At 50.9% G+C, this 16807-nt stretch overlaps 9 protein-coding genes across 9 annotated transcripts; all 9 read left to right on the top strand.

Moving 5' to 3' along the window:
• Window positions 1–221: 221 nt before the first annotated feature.
• DQ04_00181210 (hypothetical protein) lies at window positions 222–3830 on the top strand (the record flags this gene model as incomplete). The annotated part of the gene is made up of 1 exon (XM_009308380.1): window positions 222–3830. The coding sequence occupies one exon, from the start codon at window positions 222–224 to the stop codon at window positions 3828–3830; it is 3609 nt and encodes a 1202-aa protein (XP_009306655.1).
• Window positions 3831–3999: 169 nt separating this feature from the next.
• DQ04_00181200 (NUDIX hydrolase) lies at window positions 4000–5307 on the top strand (the record flags this gene model as incomplete). Its single annotated transcript, XM_009308379.1, has 1 exon — window positions 4000–5307. The coding sequence occupies one exon, from the start codon at window positions 4000–4002 to the stop codon at window positions 5305–5307; it is 1308 nt and encodes a 435-aa protein (XP_009306654.1).
• A 164-nt stretch (window positions 5308–5471) lies between these two features.
• On the top strand, window positions 5472–7628 carry DQ04_00181190 (hypothetical protein; the record flags this gene model as incomplete). The annotated part of the gene is made up of 1 exon (XM_009308378.1): window positions 5472–7628. The coding sequence occupies one exon, from the start codon at window positions 5472–5474 to the stop codon at window positions 7626–7628; it is 2157 nt and encodes a 718-aa protein (XP_009306653.1).
• A 474-nt stretch (window positions 7629–8102) lies between these two features.
• DQ04_00181180 (hypothetical protein) lies at window positions 8103–8873 on the top strand (the record flags this gene model as incomplete). Its single annotated transcript, XM_009308377.1, has 1 exon — window positions 8103–8873. One exon carries the CDS (start codon window positions 8103–8105, stop codon window positions 8871–8873), a length of 771 nt encoding a protein of 256 aa, XP_009306652.1.
• Window positions 8874–9304: 431 nt separating this feature from the next.
• DQ04_00181170 (hypothetical protein) lies at window positions 9305–10519 on the top strand (the record flags this gene model as incomplete). The annotated part of the gene is made up of 1 exon (XM_009308376.1): window positions 9305–10519. The coding sequence occupies one exon, from the start codon at window positions 9305–9307 to the stop codon at window positions 10517–10519; it is 1215 nt and encodes a 404-aa protein (XP_009306651.1).
• Window positions 10520–10780: 261 nt separating this feature from the next.
• On the top strand, window positions 10781–12196 carry DQ04_00181160 (putative RNA-binding protein; the record flags this gene model as incomplete). Its single annotated transcript, XM_009308375.1, has 1 exon — window positions 10781–12196. One exon carries the CDS (start codon window positions 10781–10783, stop codon window positions 12194–12196), a length of 1416 nt encoding a protein of 471 aa, XP_009306650.1.
• Window positions 12197–12877: 681 nt separating this feature from the next.
• Window positions 12878–14848, top strand: DQ04_00181150 (putative Transitional endoplasmic reticulum ATPase; the record flags this gene model as incomplete). Its single annotated transcript, XM_009308374.1, has 1 exon — window positions 12878–14848. The coding sequence occupies one exon, from the start codon at window positions 12878–12880 to the stop codon at window positions 14846–14848; it is 1971 nt and encodes a 656-aa protein (XP_009306649.1).
• Window positions 14849–15092: 244 nt separating this feature from the next.
• Window positions 15093–15650, top strand: DQ04_00181140 (hypothetical protein; the record flags this gene model as incomplete). Its single annotated transcript, XM_009308373.1, has 1 exon — window positions 15093–15650. One exon carries the CDS (start codon window positions 15093–15095, stop codon window positions 15648–15650), a length of 558 nt encoding a protein of 185 aa, XP_009306648.1.
• A 460-nt stretch (window positions 15651–16110) lies between these two features.
• DQ04_00181130 (hypothetical protein) lies at window positions 16111–16374 on the top strand (the record flags this gene model as incomplete). Its single annotated transcript, XM_009308372.1, has 1 exon — window positions 16111–16374. One exon carries the CDS (start codon window positions 16111–16113, stop codon window positions 16372–16374), a length of 264 nt encoding a protein of 87 aa, XP_009306647.1.
• Window positions 16375–16807: the final 433 nt, after the last annotated feature.

The raw sequence follows: 16807 nt of genomic DNA, 5'->3' as shown, positions 1-16807 counted from the left end.
CGAATGCAATTATTACGGAGGAACTGTTAAAGGGTCACATTGTTTTGCGTCTTTTTTGTTGTTTGCAGTGGTGCCGCCTGTTACGGCGGCGAACTTGATATATTTATGTTTATTTACATTTTTTCATGGATATTTTGCAAATATATTTTTGTTCTTTCTGTGTTCTGATCAGATATATATTTTTTAATCTATTTTTTGCTTTTTGTGCATATGAGTAGAAGATGTCGAAGTTTGATTTGGCAAAGTTTTGCTCTGGCATGCGAGATGCAGACCGCGACCTTAGAGAAATGGCGTTATTTGACTTGCAGCAGGCGTTAAGAGACCCCGACTTTCAATTTAATGAGATGGATGCCAATACCGTCACAGATTTGGTTTTGCGCTGTTTTTCAAAGGACGAGCCCGACAAGGAGGTCCGCAACAACGCGGTACAGATTCTTCCACAATTTATGCTTTTCTGTAATCAGCATCAACAGAGCAAAATGACACTATTTTTGTGCAGCTGTGCCACTTCCGAAGCAGCACAGCTGGGTGAGTGGGGATACTCTGATATTATTGACAGCTCCGCATTTTCTCTCAAATTGTGCTGTGAAATTATGGCGGATAGGGCCCGAGCAAATGTTGAGAGCTGGCAACAACTACTTCCTGTTGTACAAGATATCAACAGTGTTCTGGTGTCTAAATTAAGAGAAAGTAGTTTTAATGCGGTGAGGGATATCATCTATGACTCTGTTAATGCCCTTATTGATCCTTTCGGGCGCATCTATCCGTGTGAAATCCGAGATGCGATGGCGGAAGTTGCTATGCTGGATTTTCGTGGTGTGAGTCAACTGCGTCGTCGTGCCATTCACTGTCTTGCGTTGTTGGCTTCTTTGCTAAGTGAGGATAAATTTCGGATTCTTTGTACATTCGCGTTCGGGGGTTTGAGTGATGTCAGCTCTAGTTCAAGAGTTCTACCCCACTTGCAATTGTGTGAGTCTTTGGTGCGGAAGACGCCTCTTCGTGTAGCATCAGATGCGGCTGAAACAGCTAGCGCATTGTTGAGGGAAATAAAAAGGCGTACCGATCAATACAACTCGGAAGACGATGATGTGTGTGATTCTTTGTTGCGGTTGATGAACTGTATGGTATGTCAATATTCCAATGAATTATCACCATTGCATGATGCCATTTTTGAACAATGCGTCAATTTGATGAATTTTGATCCGAATTATTGTGGAGACGTGGAGGATGAAAATGCGTACGAGGATTATTATATTGAAGTGGAGGAGATAGATATGTCGTGGAAGTTGCGCAAGTGGTCTACCAAGGTGCTTTCTTCCTTGATGCAGAATACACCGTTTTTCAGCCGTCTGATCCAAGGTTTGAAACCGGAAGTTTTCGCCGCTGTACGTGATCGAGTGGAGGAAGTGCAACTCGGATGTCTTCAATTTATGAGCGTTCTCACGCAGCACTTGCAAAGCGGTGAAGCACCTTTGCTGGTGCTTGGGATGTTGAATGTTCTTTTGAGCTGTATAAGTGCTTCTAATCTGAAAGTGAGTGTTATGGCAGCAAAGTCCCTTCAGTTGCTTTTCGCTCATCACGGGGTAACTCTCACCAAAGAGGTTGCTCGTGTGCAACATGTCTTGACAAGTCTATTGTTTGAGAAAGGAAAAGAGAGAATTTCCTTGAAAACAGAAATCATTATGGTGGCCCAACATGTAATGGGATTCGCTTTGAAGGATTCGTTGAGTATTTCACTTGCTGTTGAGCTTTTACAAGGTGTTTTGAATACAATTGAGGTGTTCCGGTTTGACATTGTGAACGATCGCATTCTCCAGGCGATGAAGACAATGGCGTGCATTGCACAATTAGCGGGTGCTGGCTATACTGAGCGTTGTATGGAAGTATTGTTTCTCCTCATGGATTCAAAGCCATCGGACGCAGAAACATCTCGCGCTGCCGTCGAAGCTATTGGTCAGTGTTTCCCTATTCTTTATTCGGCGCTCTCTGAGAGTACAGTTCGTAAATGTTTGGAACGTGTAGTTTCACTCGCTGAGATAAATATGAACGCCGCTCAGGTTCTCTGCTCTATGCTGGACCACTGTGACGCGCTTCGGGTTCCGTATGATTTGCTGGATCATTTATGTAAGTGCGTTGTGAACCACGGGTGTTCGCATCAGCAATCATTGATTTGTGCTGTGCGTGATGCTCTCAAAAATGGTTCTGAGCTCACGGCTGAAGCTCTGAGTCGCGTGATAAAGTTTTCACAAGTAGATGGTCTAACAAGTAAAGAGCCTTTGTTTATACAGGGGATTTTTCAAATGTTGAATGAACTGTGCAATAAGCATCATCAGGTCGCAGAACGAGTGGTGGGAGAAGTACTTCCGGCTGTATGGAAGGCATTGCAAGCAGCATCACTTTCTTCAGCCTCGGTGCATGCTCGGGTTGTAGAAAGTGCAGCGTCACTTTTTCGTACACTCTATCTGCAGCTACCCCAGCATCGTTGCGCATTGGTAGAAGCTCTCTTGGAGCATATTTCTTCTTCCACGAGTCCGGACATTGCTAGTGATCTCTTGGGCGAAATTGCTCGCGAGGAGAATGCATTAATTGAAAATGTGGCTTCGGCCTTTGCAGCTAGTGAACCTATGGCTTGCCTTTGCGTGGGCACAATTGGTCGCTACCAGCCTTTGTCGGACGCTTGGAAAGCACGTATAGTTTCCGCTCTTACAAACTCGAGTTCGGATACGGCGCGTCGTTTCGGGTTCCTTGCGATGGGTCGTGCCGCGTCGTTTCCTCCCAACGTTTCTTTGCTTCATACTGCCGTTGAGCATGCGGTTACGGATGAGAACGACCGATATGTGTATTGGAGGGCTATCAAGGAAGTCACAGTGGTCGCGGCAGCGCAGCAATCATCTTCGCTGAGCGATCACTCTTTCTGCAAGAGTATCGAAACACGTCTGATAGAGAATGTGTTGGAGGATGATGCGGAGACAACAGCCGCTGTACTGGGCGGTTTTGCGCCGTTCAATTTCAATGATCTCTTGGGTATCACAGAAAGTTGCTTGACTGGTGGCTCAGAGGGACGGACAGCAGCGTGCATATCCACACAACGCTACTTACTGGCCCACTGCAAACACGAGAGTTGCTTGGTTCAACTGGACAACGCCATATCGGCTTCTCTCCAATACCTGAAACGCACTTCTGGTGTCCAGATTCGTCTTGCCGCCCTACAGTTATTTGCCACAGTCGTTTCTTTGAGGCCTCAACTTCTTCTTACGCCGATTATGCGAGATGCGGTGTATCCAGGCCTTCTTTCTGAACTTCTTGAGGATTCCAGCCTTGTTTTGACAATCAACCTTGGTGGATACACACATCGAGAGGATAGAGGTATAGAAATACGAAAGCTAGCGTTTGAGTGCATGTCCATTCTTCTTCGTGACAATGAACAGCAGTACACGGGAAGGGCAATTGGGTACTATGGTCGTCTTGAAGAGCTTCTTCATTGTCTTGTTCACGCCTCTGGTCCTCAGCAGAAGGGTGAAGTGGATGCCAGTTTGAACAACCAATCAAAGGCTCTCCTCGTGCAGTTAGTAAGAGTATGTCCCAAGTTACCGTGGAGTGAGTCCTTGATAACGGCACTGTGTGAGAAACTGAAAGCGGCTTTGGAAGCGAAAAATGAGGGTGCTTCTTCAGACGCTGAGAAAAACCGAACAGGAACGAGGCACACATTGAACTGCATTATGCGTCTTAGCGAGCATGTGCCGTTTACCTATATTCCCCAGTTTCAGCCGCTTCTATTATTGGCACAGCAATCCCCCTTGTTGACCGAGTCCCTGAGGCTGGTCATATAAAGGGGGAAAAGGTCGTTTTCCCATTTCACCGTATTGCAGATTGTCTGAGGTGCGAAAGGTGAGGAAACACGAGTCTGTGTCCTGTATCTGTTCTTCAACCATTTCCCCCCCTCACGCATATTTTTTTTTGTGTGTCTGCGTTCCTGTGAAAAGTATAGAAACTGGGACAATGCGTATGGGCCTGTTGCTCCGGTGCCTTCGGAAGGAACTTGCTCTTGTGGTGCCCACCGACGCTGGCTTGCTGGGAAAGCTTTTATGCCCAACTATTCAATCGTCCCAGCTGGCCTCTCTTGCAACCGAGACGGCAGCAGTGGTTCAGCGGTTAAATGGCCCTCAGACGGTCACCATTCTCGAGTTGTACTCACGGCACGGAGTTCGTCATGAGCAGCTGATGTTGGCCTGTATGTGGAATGTGTTCAAGGCAGATCTCCCAGTTTCATTCAGTAATCACAACAATGGTTTGATGCCGACCTTTGCAGTATGCACATCCACTACTTTTCGGCTTATGTGCCAGGAGGGATTCGTGCACGATCCACAGTTATTAGCGATTGCTTTGGGACGCTGTGTTGAATGCGCCCCATACATGTCGTTTAGTGGAGTCGTCGATGTCTATGAGGGTATCAGGCTGTTAGATCGGCAATACTTCAACCTCGCAGAGGTGGCGCTGCATGAGAATGAGACGGCTGGCCAACGCCCACATCTGGTTGGTGAAGAGTCCTCTCGTACCTTATCTAGTCAACCCAATGTTGTGGATGTTCTGTGCACTGAATTGGAGTCCCGTTTGCAGTCGAGTGTAGATGAGGGATGTGAACATACCCCCACAGACGTAGAGCGTCTCTTGCAGTCATTGGCAGTGGTGGGGCTAATGGATGCCAGAAGTCTTTCTGCCGTCTGTCAGACGATTGAGACAATGTCAGTGCCCATTGAATGTATGCTAGGCATGCTGACGAGCGTTCATAAAATTCATACACGTGTTATGGATGTTCTGGACCACGAAGGGGATGATGAGTATATGCAGACGGAACGGTCAGAACTTGTGAGGGTGTTGACAGATAAGCTGATGGCGCTGAACGTCTTTGGTGCTTCTCGCAGGTCAGACCCACAGCTTGTGCTAAGGTTCCGGCGTCTCTTCGAGAAGTACCCTGTGCTGGCGGAAAGCGCCCCGCAGTTGTGGGATGCTGTGCGCTGCATTCGTGTAGCGCATAAGCACGCGGCGTGCCAAACAGAGAAAAAGCACCGCCTCGGTGGGGCCCTGTTCAAAAGCGAATATGCCGTGAAGAAGAAGCCCATCATAGTCGACATTTCGGAGACGGAGAAGTACGTTCCACCGCAGTTTAAGACCTGGCGCGGCCCGAATGTGAATAGCCAGCGCCATAAGGGGCCGACTACCCCACGGAAGGTGGGTTTCGGCACACGTCGCGTGTCCAGAAACTACATCAAAATGAAACGGAAGAAGTTCGCCCCAGCCGTGTGGTGAGCTGCACTTTTTGGGCTCTCTATAGATTCCCGTGTGAGAGGCATTTGGAGTAAGAGGTGTCTGATTCAGTTTGTACTGTAATTTTTACTGTCGTTGCTTGCTATTGTTCTTGCTGGGTGCCCTCTTCGCCATTCTTTCTTGCGCACTCACCGCAGTTAGCAGGAATGCCTCCAAAGTCAATGGAGATTGACTTTGGTAGGCGCATTCGTGGCCCACGTGGCAGCAGCGGCGGCGTGGCACAGATTTTCACCAAGGACGATGGAGCGGGGGCACCGCCTCTTTCGTTGATCACAACAAATGCAGCTTCAAGGTCGCTTGCGCCCAAAGTGCTGCCACCCCTAACGCAAAGCTCGTATGCTCCCTTAGCAGTCTGGCCTTCGAAACACAAGCGTGCCACGGTAGGATCAAAAGCACCTTTAGCAGTGCAGCTGGAGGCGTTTGTTCGCAGGGAGCACCGGCTCTATTTGCGCGATCATCCTGAATGTGCGCATGCTGATACGTTGCACATAGTGAGGGAAGCATTCTCTGTTCTAATTGAACACTTTTTAGAGTACAGAGGAATCCTATCCTTCATCCGGGATGAGTACGAGGCGACATTCGATGAGGTTGCCCAGGAAGTAAAGCGCTTGCGAACTCTTAACCTTGAAAACGAGAGCGATCGTAGTCTCCATGTGATGGAGCTCATGCGACAACGCGAAAGTTTCACGACAATCATTAGTAATCAGCAGGCACAGCTGCGCGCGACTCAAGGGTTGGTTCACTCCCTCCGGGAGCAAGTGGCAGCTTACGAGCATTCCAACAGCACGCTCACTGCCCAATTGTCACAAAAGACGGAAGAGTGCAAGGAGGCTACACAGAGGTCTAAGATGCTAGCAAATGCCATGATTGAGGAAGCGTCTCGCAGTTCCCATTTCATGGAGATCCACAAAACAGATGAACGGGAGATAGGTCGGCTGGGCGTCCAGGTGAATTCTCTAAAGGAGAAGCTAGACGACGCGGATAAACGCTTTAATGTCCTTATGAAGCAAATGATGTTTGGCACTGCGCGTCCATTCAAGTGCGAGAAGACAGAAAAGAAGGACGCAGATAAGATCGCCCCCATCACCGACGATGAGACTAAGAGCGAGGGAAAAGAGCCCGATGTCTCTATTGCGGCTCTGCAACGCCGCATCGACGACTTGCTCTTTGCCTACGAGCGTCTCAAGCTAAGGACTGAGGAGGCGGAAAAGAAGAGTGTCTCGGGGCCGGGTGAAAGCGGCGTGCGGGAGAAGACGCCCGAGGAACGACACTCAGATACCTCTAACGCCGTAGCTTCGGTCACCTCGAGTGGGCTTATTCAGTCATGGCTGCTGCAGGAGAACCTCACAGAAGCTGAACTTGATGCGTATGACTATCTGCTGCCACCAGGGAACTTTGAAGAAGATCCACTTGCGTTCCTTAAGGTGTGCCGTCCTGTTCGGAATCTCCGTCTTAAGAAGGGCGAAGTGATCAGCATGCTCCGCAGTTTTTGGCTTTCTCGTCAGGCCCACCGCCAGGTATCGTTGCGTCACTACTTTCTCGACTGGCTTCGTCAACAGGCTGGGACAGCGAAGGCTGCGGAAGAGATTGGCGTCAATATGCTTCGCGTTTGTCAGCGAAACCATGAAGACCCCGAGTGCCGCGCCACGCTGCTTGCTCTCCACTTCTTCCTACCTGAGGACGTGATTGTTGCGTGGCAGAGGGATATTAGGGAGCTGGAAGAAGTGTGCCGTGACGCCCCGCGCACACTTGGGGGTATGACCGATAGTTCGCTCGTTGTTAATGCCTTGCGAACTACCATGCCTGATAAGAAATATGTGCACATGTTGCAGTTACGCCTCTATCTGTGGCGCATCAGTGAAGGAACAGGAAGGGTGTCTGTCGATCTGCTCTTCGACAAGGATAGTCATTTTGTGTGCATGCTGAAGAAACAACTTCTTTTTGAAGTGGAAGAGTTTACCCTTCAGGTTGTTGAGTCCATTCGGTCAGCCTCAGAGGATTCGAAGACGGTTCGACTTCAGGACATAACGAATATTATTAGTGCTCTGGACAGTGACATTCCAAAAGGAACATTGCACTGTCTTGTGGCAGAGGCAACTCTTTTGACCGCCATGGATGTTGCGACGGCGAGTGCGAGTTTCACTGTAAAGCTGCAGCCTGTTTTGCACCGATTCAGGAGCTCAGTCTTGTTGAGGAGAACAACACCTTCGCTAGGAGATAATATAGAATCTGATCTGACAACGTGTGATGATGGCGCTGCGGAGGACAAGCCGCCTACTGTTTCGGTGGACGCTTCTAGTTGATTTAATACTTCGTCATAGTTCTTGTGCCCACCGAACTGCGAGATGGATGTTTGGTGGGGGGTGGTAATCATGTAAATGAAAGGGTGCGCAGTGGGTAGGACACCCGCCTTTTTCAACTGTTGCATGCAAGTGGTGCTTTTGTTCTCTTGTGTGCATCTTGTACGACGCTGTCATTGTTCTGTTGCCTGGAAGCAGAGTGAGTCTTCATTTCTTGCCTTTTTTTTTGCTGTGTGGTTGTGCGGCGGCCACCATCGCCATCTCCTTGGAACACAAAAAAAAAATCACACATACACACATATACAGAGAGAAGCAAATGTGTGCTGTACAATTATTTTATTTGAAATGCTTTTGACAGACCAATTTGTGCCTCTGTTTATTTTTGTCCCTGCTTGGTGTTTGCATAGTCGCATCGTTCCTATTCGGTCTTGTGTATTTCCTCTTCCATGTTGTGGCTGTGTGTATATAGGTATGGCAATGCCTCAAGTGATGAGCCACTTGTTCTCTGTCCTGATGTGCGTGGTAGCTGCGGTTTCTGCAGAGGGGTTGGACAACACCATAACCATCACCCGCACTGCCACGCCCACCATCACCGTGGAGCTGCCTTCAGGCAGCCGCACCGTTACGCCCACCATGAGCACCAGTCTGTCCACAACCGAGAGTAGTGCGGGGTCTGAAAGCAAGCACACTGTCACACCCGAAATCACACTGACGCCGGAGGAGATGTGGGTGGACGTCTACTTTGAGGTCGACAGTAACTCCCTCACCCCAGAGGCGTTAGTGGCGCTGCTTCGCAGGGTACTCTGGAACAATACAGAGGTGGAAATGAAGAGCCATATCGATGTACAATTTCCGTGGATTCACCTCTCCTTCTTCTCTGACCTTCGGGCCGATGAGGCGGTGTCGGCAGCAAACGCAGGGGAACTGCAGGGCGTGCTGAGCGCGACGTACAAGATTCCTGTCCAACCGCCGGGCGACAATGGCAATGATTTTCCTGTTGTTACTGTTGTCGTTGTCGTTGTGGTAGTGGTTGTCGTGCTCGTTGTGGCTGCAGTCCTTGTGTACTGTGTATTATTCCAAAAGAAAAACACGCATCGGCGACGCTATGACGAAGACTACGCCATGAACTGCGCGACAGCGCCGGTGGACCTAAACGAGGTTCTTTTGACACGGGTCGATACTGACTTCACCGAGATTGGAGATGGCATATCCAATATGAAGTATTATCAAAAACGACCGAGTTTGTAGTATATTTATTTTTAGTGTTATTGTTATTTTTATGATTCCTTCCTACTACAGCGTGCCATTCAATAGAGTTCCCATGCTTTTTCGTTGCTGTTGTGTTTTTCTACCGGTTGTGAGGCGATGCTTTTTGAGATAATGTGCTCAGATGCTTTATCGTCCGTTCTGTATCTGCTCCCCGACACCCCTAAATCAGTACTGTTCTTGTTAGAGGGGTATTCTTTTTCCTTCCGTCCATATCGTGGTACTACTACTGTCCTTCGCTGCTCTTGAGAGGGAGGTGTGTGGATTGGGGAGAGAACATCTCTTGTGGGTGAGGGGGCGTGAAAGACTTCAACACTCTTTCTCTTTCTATTTCCTTCATGTCTCCTGTGGGGTGGCAACAACAAACAAAAAGGTACTCGAGACATCGGAGGTTGTGGAGCGGTTGTGCACACATGAGGCGCGGTGTGGCGCTGCTGTGCTCCCCTGCTCTATCGTCATCACCGGCAGCGGTAGCGGCAGCAACAACGGCCGGTGCTCTATGTGCTTTCACCGGCAAGCGAGTGACGGACTTGGAGGCGCACAACTGTGCCTTCGACATGCGTCTCTTCAATCTCCTCAAGGAGCGTCTCACCTCCCCAACGGAGCCGCTGCCAGCGAACCAAATCTACGCGACCATTGCCAACCCATGCCGCCTCATTGATGAATTCGCCTGCGCCAAAACGACGCGACGACTGAGTCGGCTGCGAACTGCCCTGGGATTTCTGCGGCGCCACAACGTGCTTTTGCATAGTCTTCTGTTCTACGCCAAGGAAACACAATCGTGGAACACAACACCGGAGTTTGGGCGGCTCGCTTTGTTCGGGGAGAGTCTACTAAGGCACGAAGTCCGCGCACGTACACTACGTTTGTTTCCTTCCATAGACTCCGTTATGTACGCGTCATTGACCGCTGCAATGGTGAGCGAGGAAGCACTAGGTACACTTTTTGATCGACTACTAATGAAGTCTCTTGTTGGGGTCAAGCCGGAAGGCAAGGATCGTGACTGGTCCCTGACTGCGCAGCAGCGCAGCAACATGTTGTGCGCTATGGTGGGTGAGATGAGCTGGTTCGCCTCGCGGACAAAGGCCACGGACAGGACACACAACAATGCACTTTTTCCACCTTCCGATGCTCTCATTCTTCACGTGTTGTGCTGCCATCTGTTGGAAAGTCTCCCTGCGGAGCTGATCTACGCCTTTGTGGAACCGTGTGTTCGTCGCATAAAGGAGGTGTGGGTGAATGAGCCCATGTCCATCCCGCAGCAGTTGCACTTGAAACCGAGAACGATTGGTGCGTTGTCTTTGTCACTATTACAGAGGCCCATGAGCGAGGAGGAGAAACTCCGCAAGACCAAGGCTCAGACCGCCACTGTATGCCAGCCGTCTCTCACACCTGAGTGTCTTGGAAGCATTCGATCGACGATGAGGCCGCGGTGGAACTATAAACGTTTTGATGAGCCGCGATATCAAATACTGGAGGGGGATAGACGCTGTGTCGTGGCATTGAGGTCGTTACCCACTTCCCGAAAAATGGAAGGACCTTCTGCTGCTGCTGCTGCTGATGTTGTGGTGTTGACGGATGAGCGACGGAAGGAATTGGCTTCTGCGGCGCTGGAACGAGCACAGTAGCGCGTCGTGGCATTTCGGCCAGTATCAACTCTTGAACGGCTTTGGAAGAAGAGCAGTGGGATTTTTTCCTTGTAGCCCCCCCCCCCCTNTTTTTTTTTCTTTCTTTCATGGAAGGAAATTCTCGTGTAGTCCCCTATGTTTTTCGGTTTCTCGTGTTTATGGTGCTTATATTTCCCGTTGTTTTTTCGTATTTTTTGAAATGTTTCCTATTGTTTACACAGCAGCAGTTTCTTCCTTTTATTTACTGCAGCGCTCTGGAGGATGCTGGACACACATGCGTCGCCAGAACGACCCGTGTCACCTGTCAGCTCCGCTTCGACGGCGGAGGTAACAGCAGGGCACGACGTCTCGACAATTAATCGCACGCTGGACGCCTCTTCCATCCACGACGATGGGATCCTAATGGACTTCGGCTCAAAGCATTGGATTCGCGTGACGCAGTTGGATCCAAACACAACAGGAAAGGCTCTCAGGTGTATGTTTTACCCATACGGTGGCGATGAGGCGTTTGTTCTGTGGGAGGAGGGCGTGATGGGCTATGTTGGCTTTGAGAACAGGTGCATGGCCGACCTGGCAGTGGAGAAGATGGATGCCTTTATCCCTTGCCGTCAATCACAGGCCCTTTGCGTGGCACACGTGTCACTGGAGGAAGTTCTCTTTGCAAAGAGTGCAGCCCCTCTCTGGGGCCAAAAGGGCCTGACATCGTTGTTGTATTCTGGCTGTCCCGCCCACTTTATTGCACAGGCCATCGAGTCGCACCGGCAGCCATGCCAGTGTGCTGCTGAGGTAGTGGAGGAAGTGCGGCGAGCACCACGTTCGATGATGTCGCGCGTTCTGGCTGCTGTGGCAAAGCTGCGGCAGAACTGGGTCTCGTTAGAGGAGTTCCGAGAAGCCCTCGTCCGACATTTGCTACGGCAAATAGTCGAGGATGAACCCACAGACCCCAAAGCAAATTGTGGCACCCTGTTAGGCGAACTCTTTGTTATGGGGTTCCTGACTGGAGACCCGTTCCATCTGGCCTCTCGCATTCTCCAGCGTGGAGTGCACAGCACGGTTCAGATTGACAGCGTCTGCGCCATTGCGCATGCCTGCGCCTCCATGCCCGTCCCAATATCAAAGGCGTCCTTCTGGGCTTTGGTGGGGCAGGCGTCCCTGCAAGTGGCGGACCCACTTCGTGCTGACCTGCGTGCACACCTGCGACAATTTCAGCACAGCACTGAGCTCTTCTCCCCGGCCCCATCTGTCACGCCAAAAAATGATTTATCGCTCAACAGGACAAACAAATCTCGTCATCTCTTGCCTGAGTCAAAATCGCGTACGGTGTATGTGTCGCACCTTCCACCACTCCTGCCGCAGGAGACATTCATGAACCTCTTTATGATGTGCGGAACGGTAAGCAAGGTCCGTATGTGTCGTGGCAACGGGTACGCGACGCTATTTGCCTTTGTCGAAATGTCCACTCCCGATGAGGCAAAGGCGACGTTGCGTCTTTGCCGAATGAATCTCATGGGGTGTAACATTCGGGTGCAGATAGCACGCAACCCAATTCAGGACGCACAAGCCGAAGACGCACTCGTTGAGCCCAACAGCGCCATCATACATGGGTGTCTGTTCGGGCAGAATGGAGGAACCTTGGCGGACGCCGCAGAAGCCGGCGGGAAAAGTGCTGGTAGGTGAAACTCCACCAACAGCTGAAAGAGCATAAAATACCATAGAGTATAGGGGTACAGAACTACCCAATTTTATAGATGGACAGCGTGTACGCTTTTCTCTCGAGAATTTCCTTTCTGTTCCCGTTTACTTCCGTTATTTTGTGTTTTATTTTTCACTGGTGAACCGGGTACTGTATATATATACATATATATATATATATATATGCATTGTGTGTGCCGTCTCAGATAGAACTTCATTATCATCATATTCATCACCTTGATGATTATGCCTGTTAGCGTCATAACATCATCATCATCATCATCATCATCATTCAACACGTTTCACAACGAGGACGTGGTGGACTGGCGCATGACTCCCAATTGGCCGTCAGTGTTACCTTTGTTATCAGTATTTTCACACCCCAAGTTCTTGTATTTTCGGAAGGAATAGGGAGAAATATAAGACAGATGAAAATGATAATTTTTGTCAGTCAAGAGAAAAGGAAAACAACAAAAAAAGCAAAAAAAGAACTAAAATTCGGTTTTGTTTTAGAACTGCTGATTTCCTCAGCATGTCAAACTTTGTGTGACCGCATGACTGCGATAGAAATGTGACGTTTGCTGAATTGCTGCGTTTACATTTGGTAAACCTTTCTTCTTCTCCCCATTGTTTCGGATATTGTGCGAAGGCACAATTGGTGGTAGGATGCTCAGGGTTCCAGCACTGTGGGCCTGCGCATCTTCCTCGGTGGCACTCGTGCAGGTGAACGAGGGTGCCGTAGCGATTTGTTGCGTCGTCGCCCTACCGTGCGATGCCGTGTCCTGGGAATTCGAGTGCGCTATCACTATTAGTGCGAAGTCTGCCGCGGTGCTCACTGCGCAAGACTTCTCTCGCGTGGAGACGCGTAAGGTATTCTTCTTGAGTGGGCCGTCGTCAAGAAAGCAACGCTTCATTGAAGCACCGTTTGGTACCACCGGGGCATCGGACACTCTTAGCATTTGGACACCGCACCACACGTACGTGGCAAAGACGGTTCTTCTAGAAGGGCTCCGTGTAAGTTTTCGGGGATCGCAGGATCGTCTTTTTGCAAGCATGGTTGGCCGCTACGTCGTTGTCGGTTGCGAAGTGGAAACAGACGATGGGATCTACCATGTGAAGTCGGTTGAGCTTCAAAGTGGTTACCGTGGTCTGGCGCTTGTGTGTGCAACGACGCGTGTGAAGCTCAACCATAGGCCTGCCCTATCTAGTCAGAAGCCTGCCGTGCTCGTTGGTCTGAAAGATCAGGCGTGCGAAGTGGGTGCGATTTTGAGGGCTATGGAGAAGCGCCCCGGCAGTTGGATCGGCGTGGCTGTGGATGCCCCACGTGGATGTGGGGCGATGACGCTGATTAAGCAGTGTGCGGCTGAGATCCACGCAGTACTGGTGCGCTGGTCCCCAACAACTATTTGGGACCGGCTGGAAGAGCTGTGGGGCGCGCGTCTTGTGGTGCTGTGCATTCCATCAATGAATGTTATTTTTCCACCATCCGAAGACGCGCTGGCGAAACTGACGGCACGGGTTTTGCTTCGAGACATCGACCGCTTGGTCGGAGAGCGCAATGGAACAAGAGCCGCGGTGGTGTTGGTCGGCATCACCGACAGTGGCGTCTCCGACGCGGTAAGCGCGTTATTCTCCGTAAAGGTGACAGTGGAGCTTCCAGATGTCTACACCCGGGCCGCCCTTTTGGCTCAGGTGCGCGGCGGTGAGAAGGAGAACTACATGAATGAGGCACACACGCTCGTGGGACACACCAGTGCTGCTGTTCTTGAATTCGCACGGGGTCCCTCGCGTGTGCACAAACCGCCTATCAAGCCGCTGCTATGGTCCGAAATTGGGGGTCTTGACGATGTGAAAGAACGTCTGCGCCGTGCGTTGATTCTTCCCCGACTCCAACCTGAGGCATTCGCGCGATTTGGTGTTGTTCCTCCCCGGGGGATTTTGCTATACGGTCCGCCAGGGTGCGCCAAGACGAGCCTGGTAAAGGCGCTATGCTCGGAAGGCTGCTTCTCCTTCATCTACCTGGACTCCGCCACACTAATCAGTGCATACGTGGGGGAATCGGAGAGGCAGTTGCGAGATGTCTTTAGAAAGGCTGCAAGGCAGACGCCGTGCATTGTCTTTTTTGACGAGGTGGAGGTGTTGGGCGGCAAGAGAGGGGCGGGGTCCCACGACGGCGATCAGGCGCGTCTGCTCTCAACATTACTGACCGAGATGGACGGATTCATCGGGTCTAGTGGAGTTTGCTTCGTGGGCGCCACCAACACACCGCATCTTCTTGACAGCGCCCTGCTGCGTCCAGGTCGCTTTGACTACTTGGTGTATATTCCTCTCCCGCCACGGGATGACCGCAGGGAGATTCTTGCCCTCACACTCGCCGGCACGGCGGCGGATGTCGACGCGCTGGCGGACGCTACCGAAGGATTCAGTGGTGCCGACCTCACATCGCTTACCTCAGGGGTTCTACTGGAACTGCTGGAAGGGTCGGAGGAAGGCATCGCCCCAAGCTGTCTCAATGACGCTGTAGCCCTAACCGATATTCTTCAAGCTCGTATAAGGACGTTTCATAAGACGGCGTACGATGTCGCGGCACTTGAAGAGTTTCACAAGGATTGCTCTTCCTTTGGCAGCTCAATGTGACTGTACATGGAGTGAAAGGCTGTTATTTTTGTGCACGCGTGTGTGTGTGTGTGTGTGGGCGCATCTATGTGGCGGATCCCCCTAGGCTGTCTGGAGAGCTCCGGTTATGCTGTTCTTATCATCTTCGTTGTTTTTATTTTCCTTCCTTTTTGGGTTTCTCGGAACAAAAAGGTGTTGTTTCTCGATGGATGTAACAGATCGGATATACCTAGATAAGGAGTTAGTCCGTTGTAAAACGGTACATATGCCTCATCTGATGATGTCTACTGCTGTGCCGGCGAAGCTGAAGGGGTTTAGCATGCAGTTCACTTGTACAGAGATGCTTCATTGGGACGAATACCGTGAGGTGTATGGAGTGCCAGACAACACGGGCAAAATGATGGAGATTTTTGCGACCAAGGTGGAGGCACTGTTCAGCGGGCACATGTTCACCAGCCAGAACGCGATTGTAACGGCGTGCTCTGTCGCTTTGGACCCAGCATTGAGTGGGTCCACTGTGCAGAACTTTTGTTCCGAGATGCAACATTGGGACGACTACAGAGAAGGGAATAAAATTGTGGACGGTGTTCAATCGATGAGGGAGATTTTCTATCCCAGGTGTTTTGCCGGGTACGATATCTATGTCCTCGATACTAAGAAAAAACTTCGAGCGTGGAAGGTAATGTGTCTCACAGCCACACGTGATACGTACGACAATGACTGGCAGCCTCTGTGCACGGAGATGATCCACTGGGATGACTGCCAAGAATCGTCTGGCGTGGAACCAAATCCAAGGCTGGGAATCCTCTTTGGAAAGCGGTGAACCAGAAGTGTCTGCATGTGGGAAAGTAGCCATTTAGAATGGTTGCTGGCTTTCATTCCCTCAGCTTGTTACATCGGGCTTTCCCCCCATTTTTTCTTTTTTTTTTTGCTTGAAAGGTTTAGATTTGTGATTTAGTGGTTCCTGATGAACTCGGGATTTGGAGGTGGTGGTTTTGTCCAACAGAACCAGGTTGGGTCTGGCGGCTTCGGCCAAGCAGCAGGTGGCGGCTTTGGCCAACCTGCAGCAGGAGGCTTCGGCCAACAGAACACTGGTTTTGGCCAACAGAACACTGGCTTCGGCCAACCTACCCAGGGTGCTGGTGGCTTTGGCCAACCTACCCAGGGTGCTGGTGGATTTGGTCAACCTACTCAAGGGGCTGCCGGCTTCGGTCAGCAGAATACTGGTTTTGGGCAGCAAGCAGCAGGAGGATTTGGCCAAGCAGCAGGTGCCACTGGCGCATATGGTCAACAGGGAGCAGGTGGTTTTGGCCAGACAGGTGGCGCAAACGCTGCTGGATTTGGTCAGCAGAATACTGGTTTTGGCCAGCAAGCAGCAGGAGGATTTGGCCAAGGAGGTGCCACTGGCGCATTTGGTCAACAGGGCCCAGGTGGTTTTGGCCAGGCTGGCCGAGGCGCGACAGGTGGTTTTGGTCAAGGAGGTGCCACTGGCGCATTTGGTCAACAGGGAGCAGGTGGCTTCGGACAGGCTGGCCGAGGCACGGTAGGAGGTTTCGGACAACAGGCCACAGGAACGAGTGCATTTGGACAAGCAGGTGCAGTTGGCGGAGGCTTTGGCCAGCAGACAACAGGAACAGGAGGTTTTGGACAAGCAGGTGCAGCTGGCGGAGGCTTTGGTCAACAAGCAGGTGGTATCAGCCAGGCAGGCCGTGGAGCCACTGGAGGCTTTGGTCAGACTAACACTGGTTTCAGCCAGCAAACAGGTGGTGGCTTTGGTCAGGCAGGTACCGCTGGCGCATTTGGTCAACAGGGCCCAGGTGGCTTCGGACAGGCTGGCCGAGGCACGGCAGGTGGTTTTGGTCAACAAGCCACAGGAACAGGTGGTTTTGGGCAGGCAGGTGCAGCTGGTGGAGGCTTTGGCCAGCAAGCCACAGGAACAGGTGGTTTTGGCCAGGCAGGTGCAGCTGGTGGAGGCTTTGG

The sequence above is a fragment of the Trypanosoma grayi genome (genome assembly GCF_000691245.1).
Source record: "Trypanosoma grayi strain ANR4 Tgr_18_V1, whole genome shotgun sequence".
Taxonomy (NCBI): Eukaryota; Euglenozoa; class Kinetoplastea; order Trypanosomatida; family Trypanosomatidae; genus Trypanosoma; species Trypanosoma grayi.
Note: the sequence above shows the minus strand (reverse complement) of the source record. Positions and strands in the feature narration are given on the sequence as shown.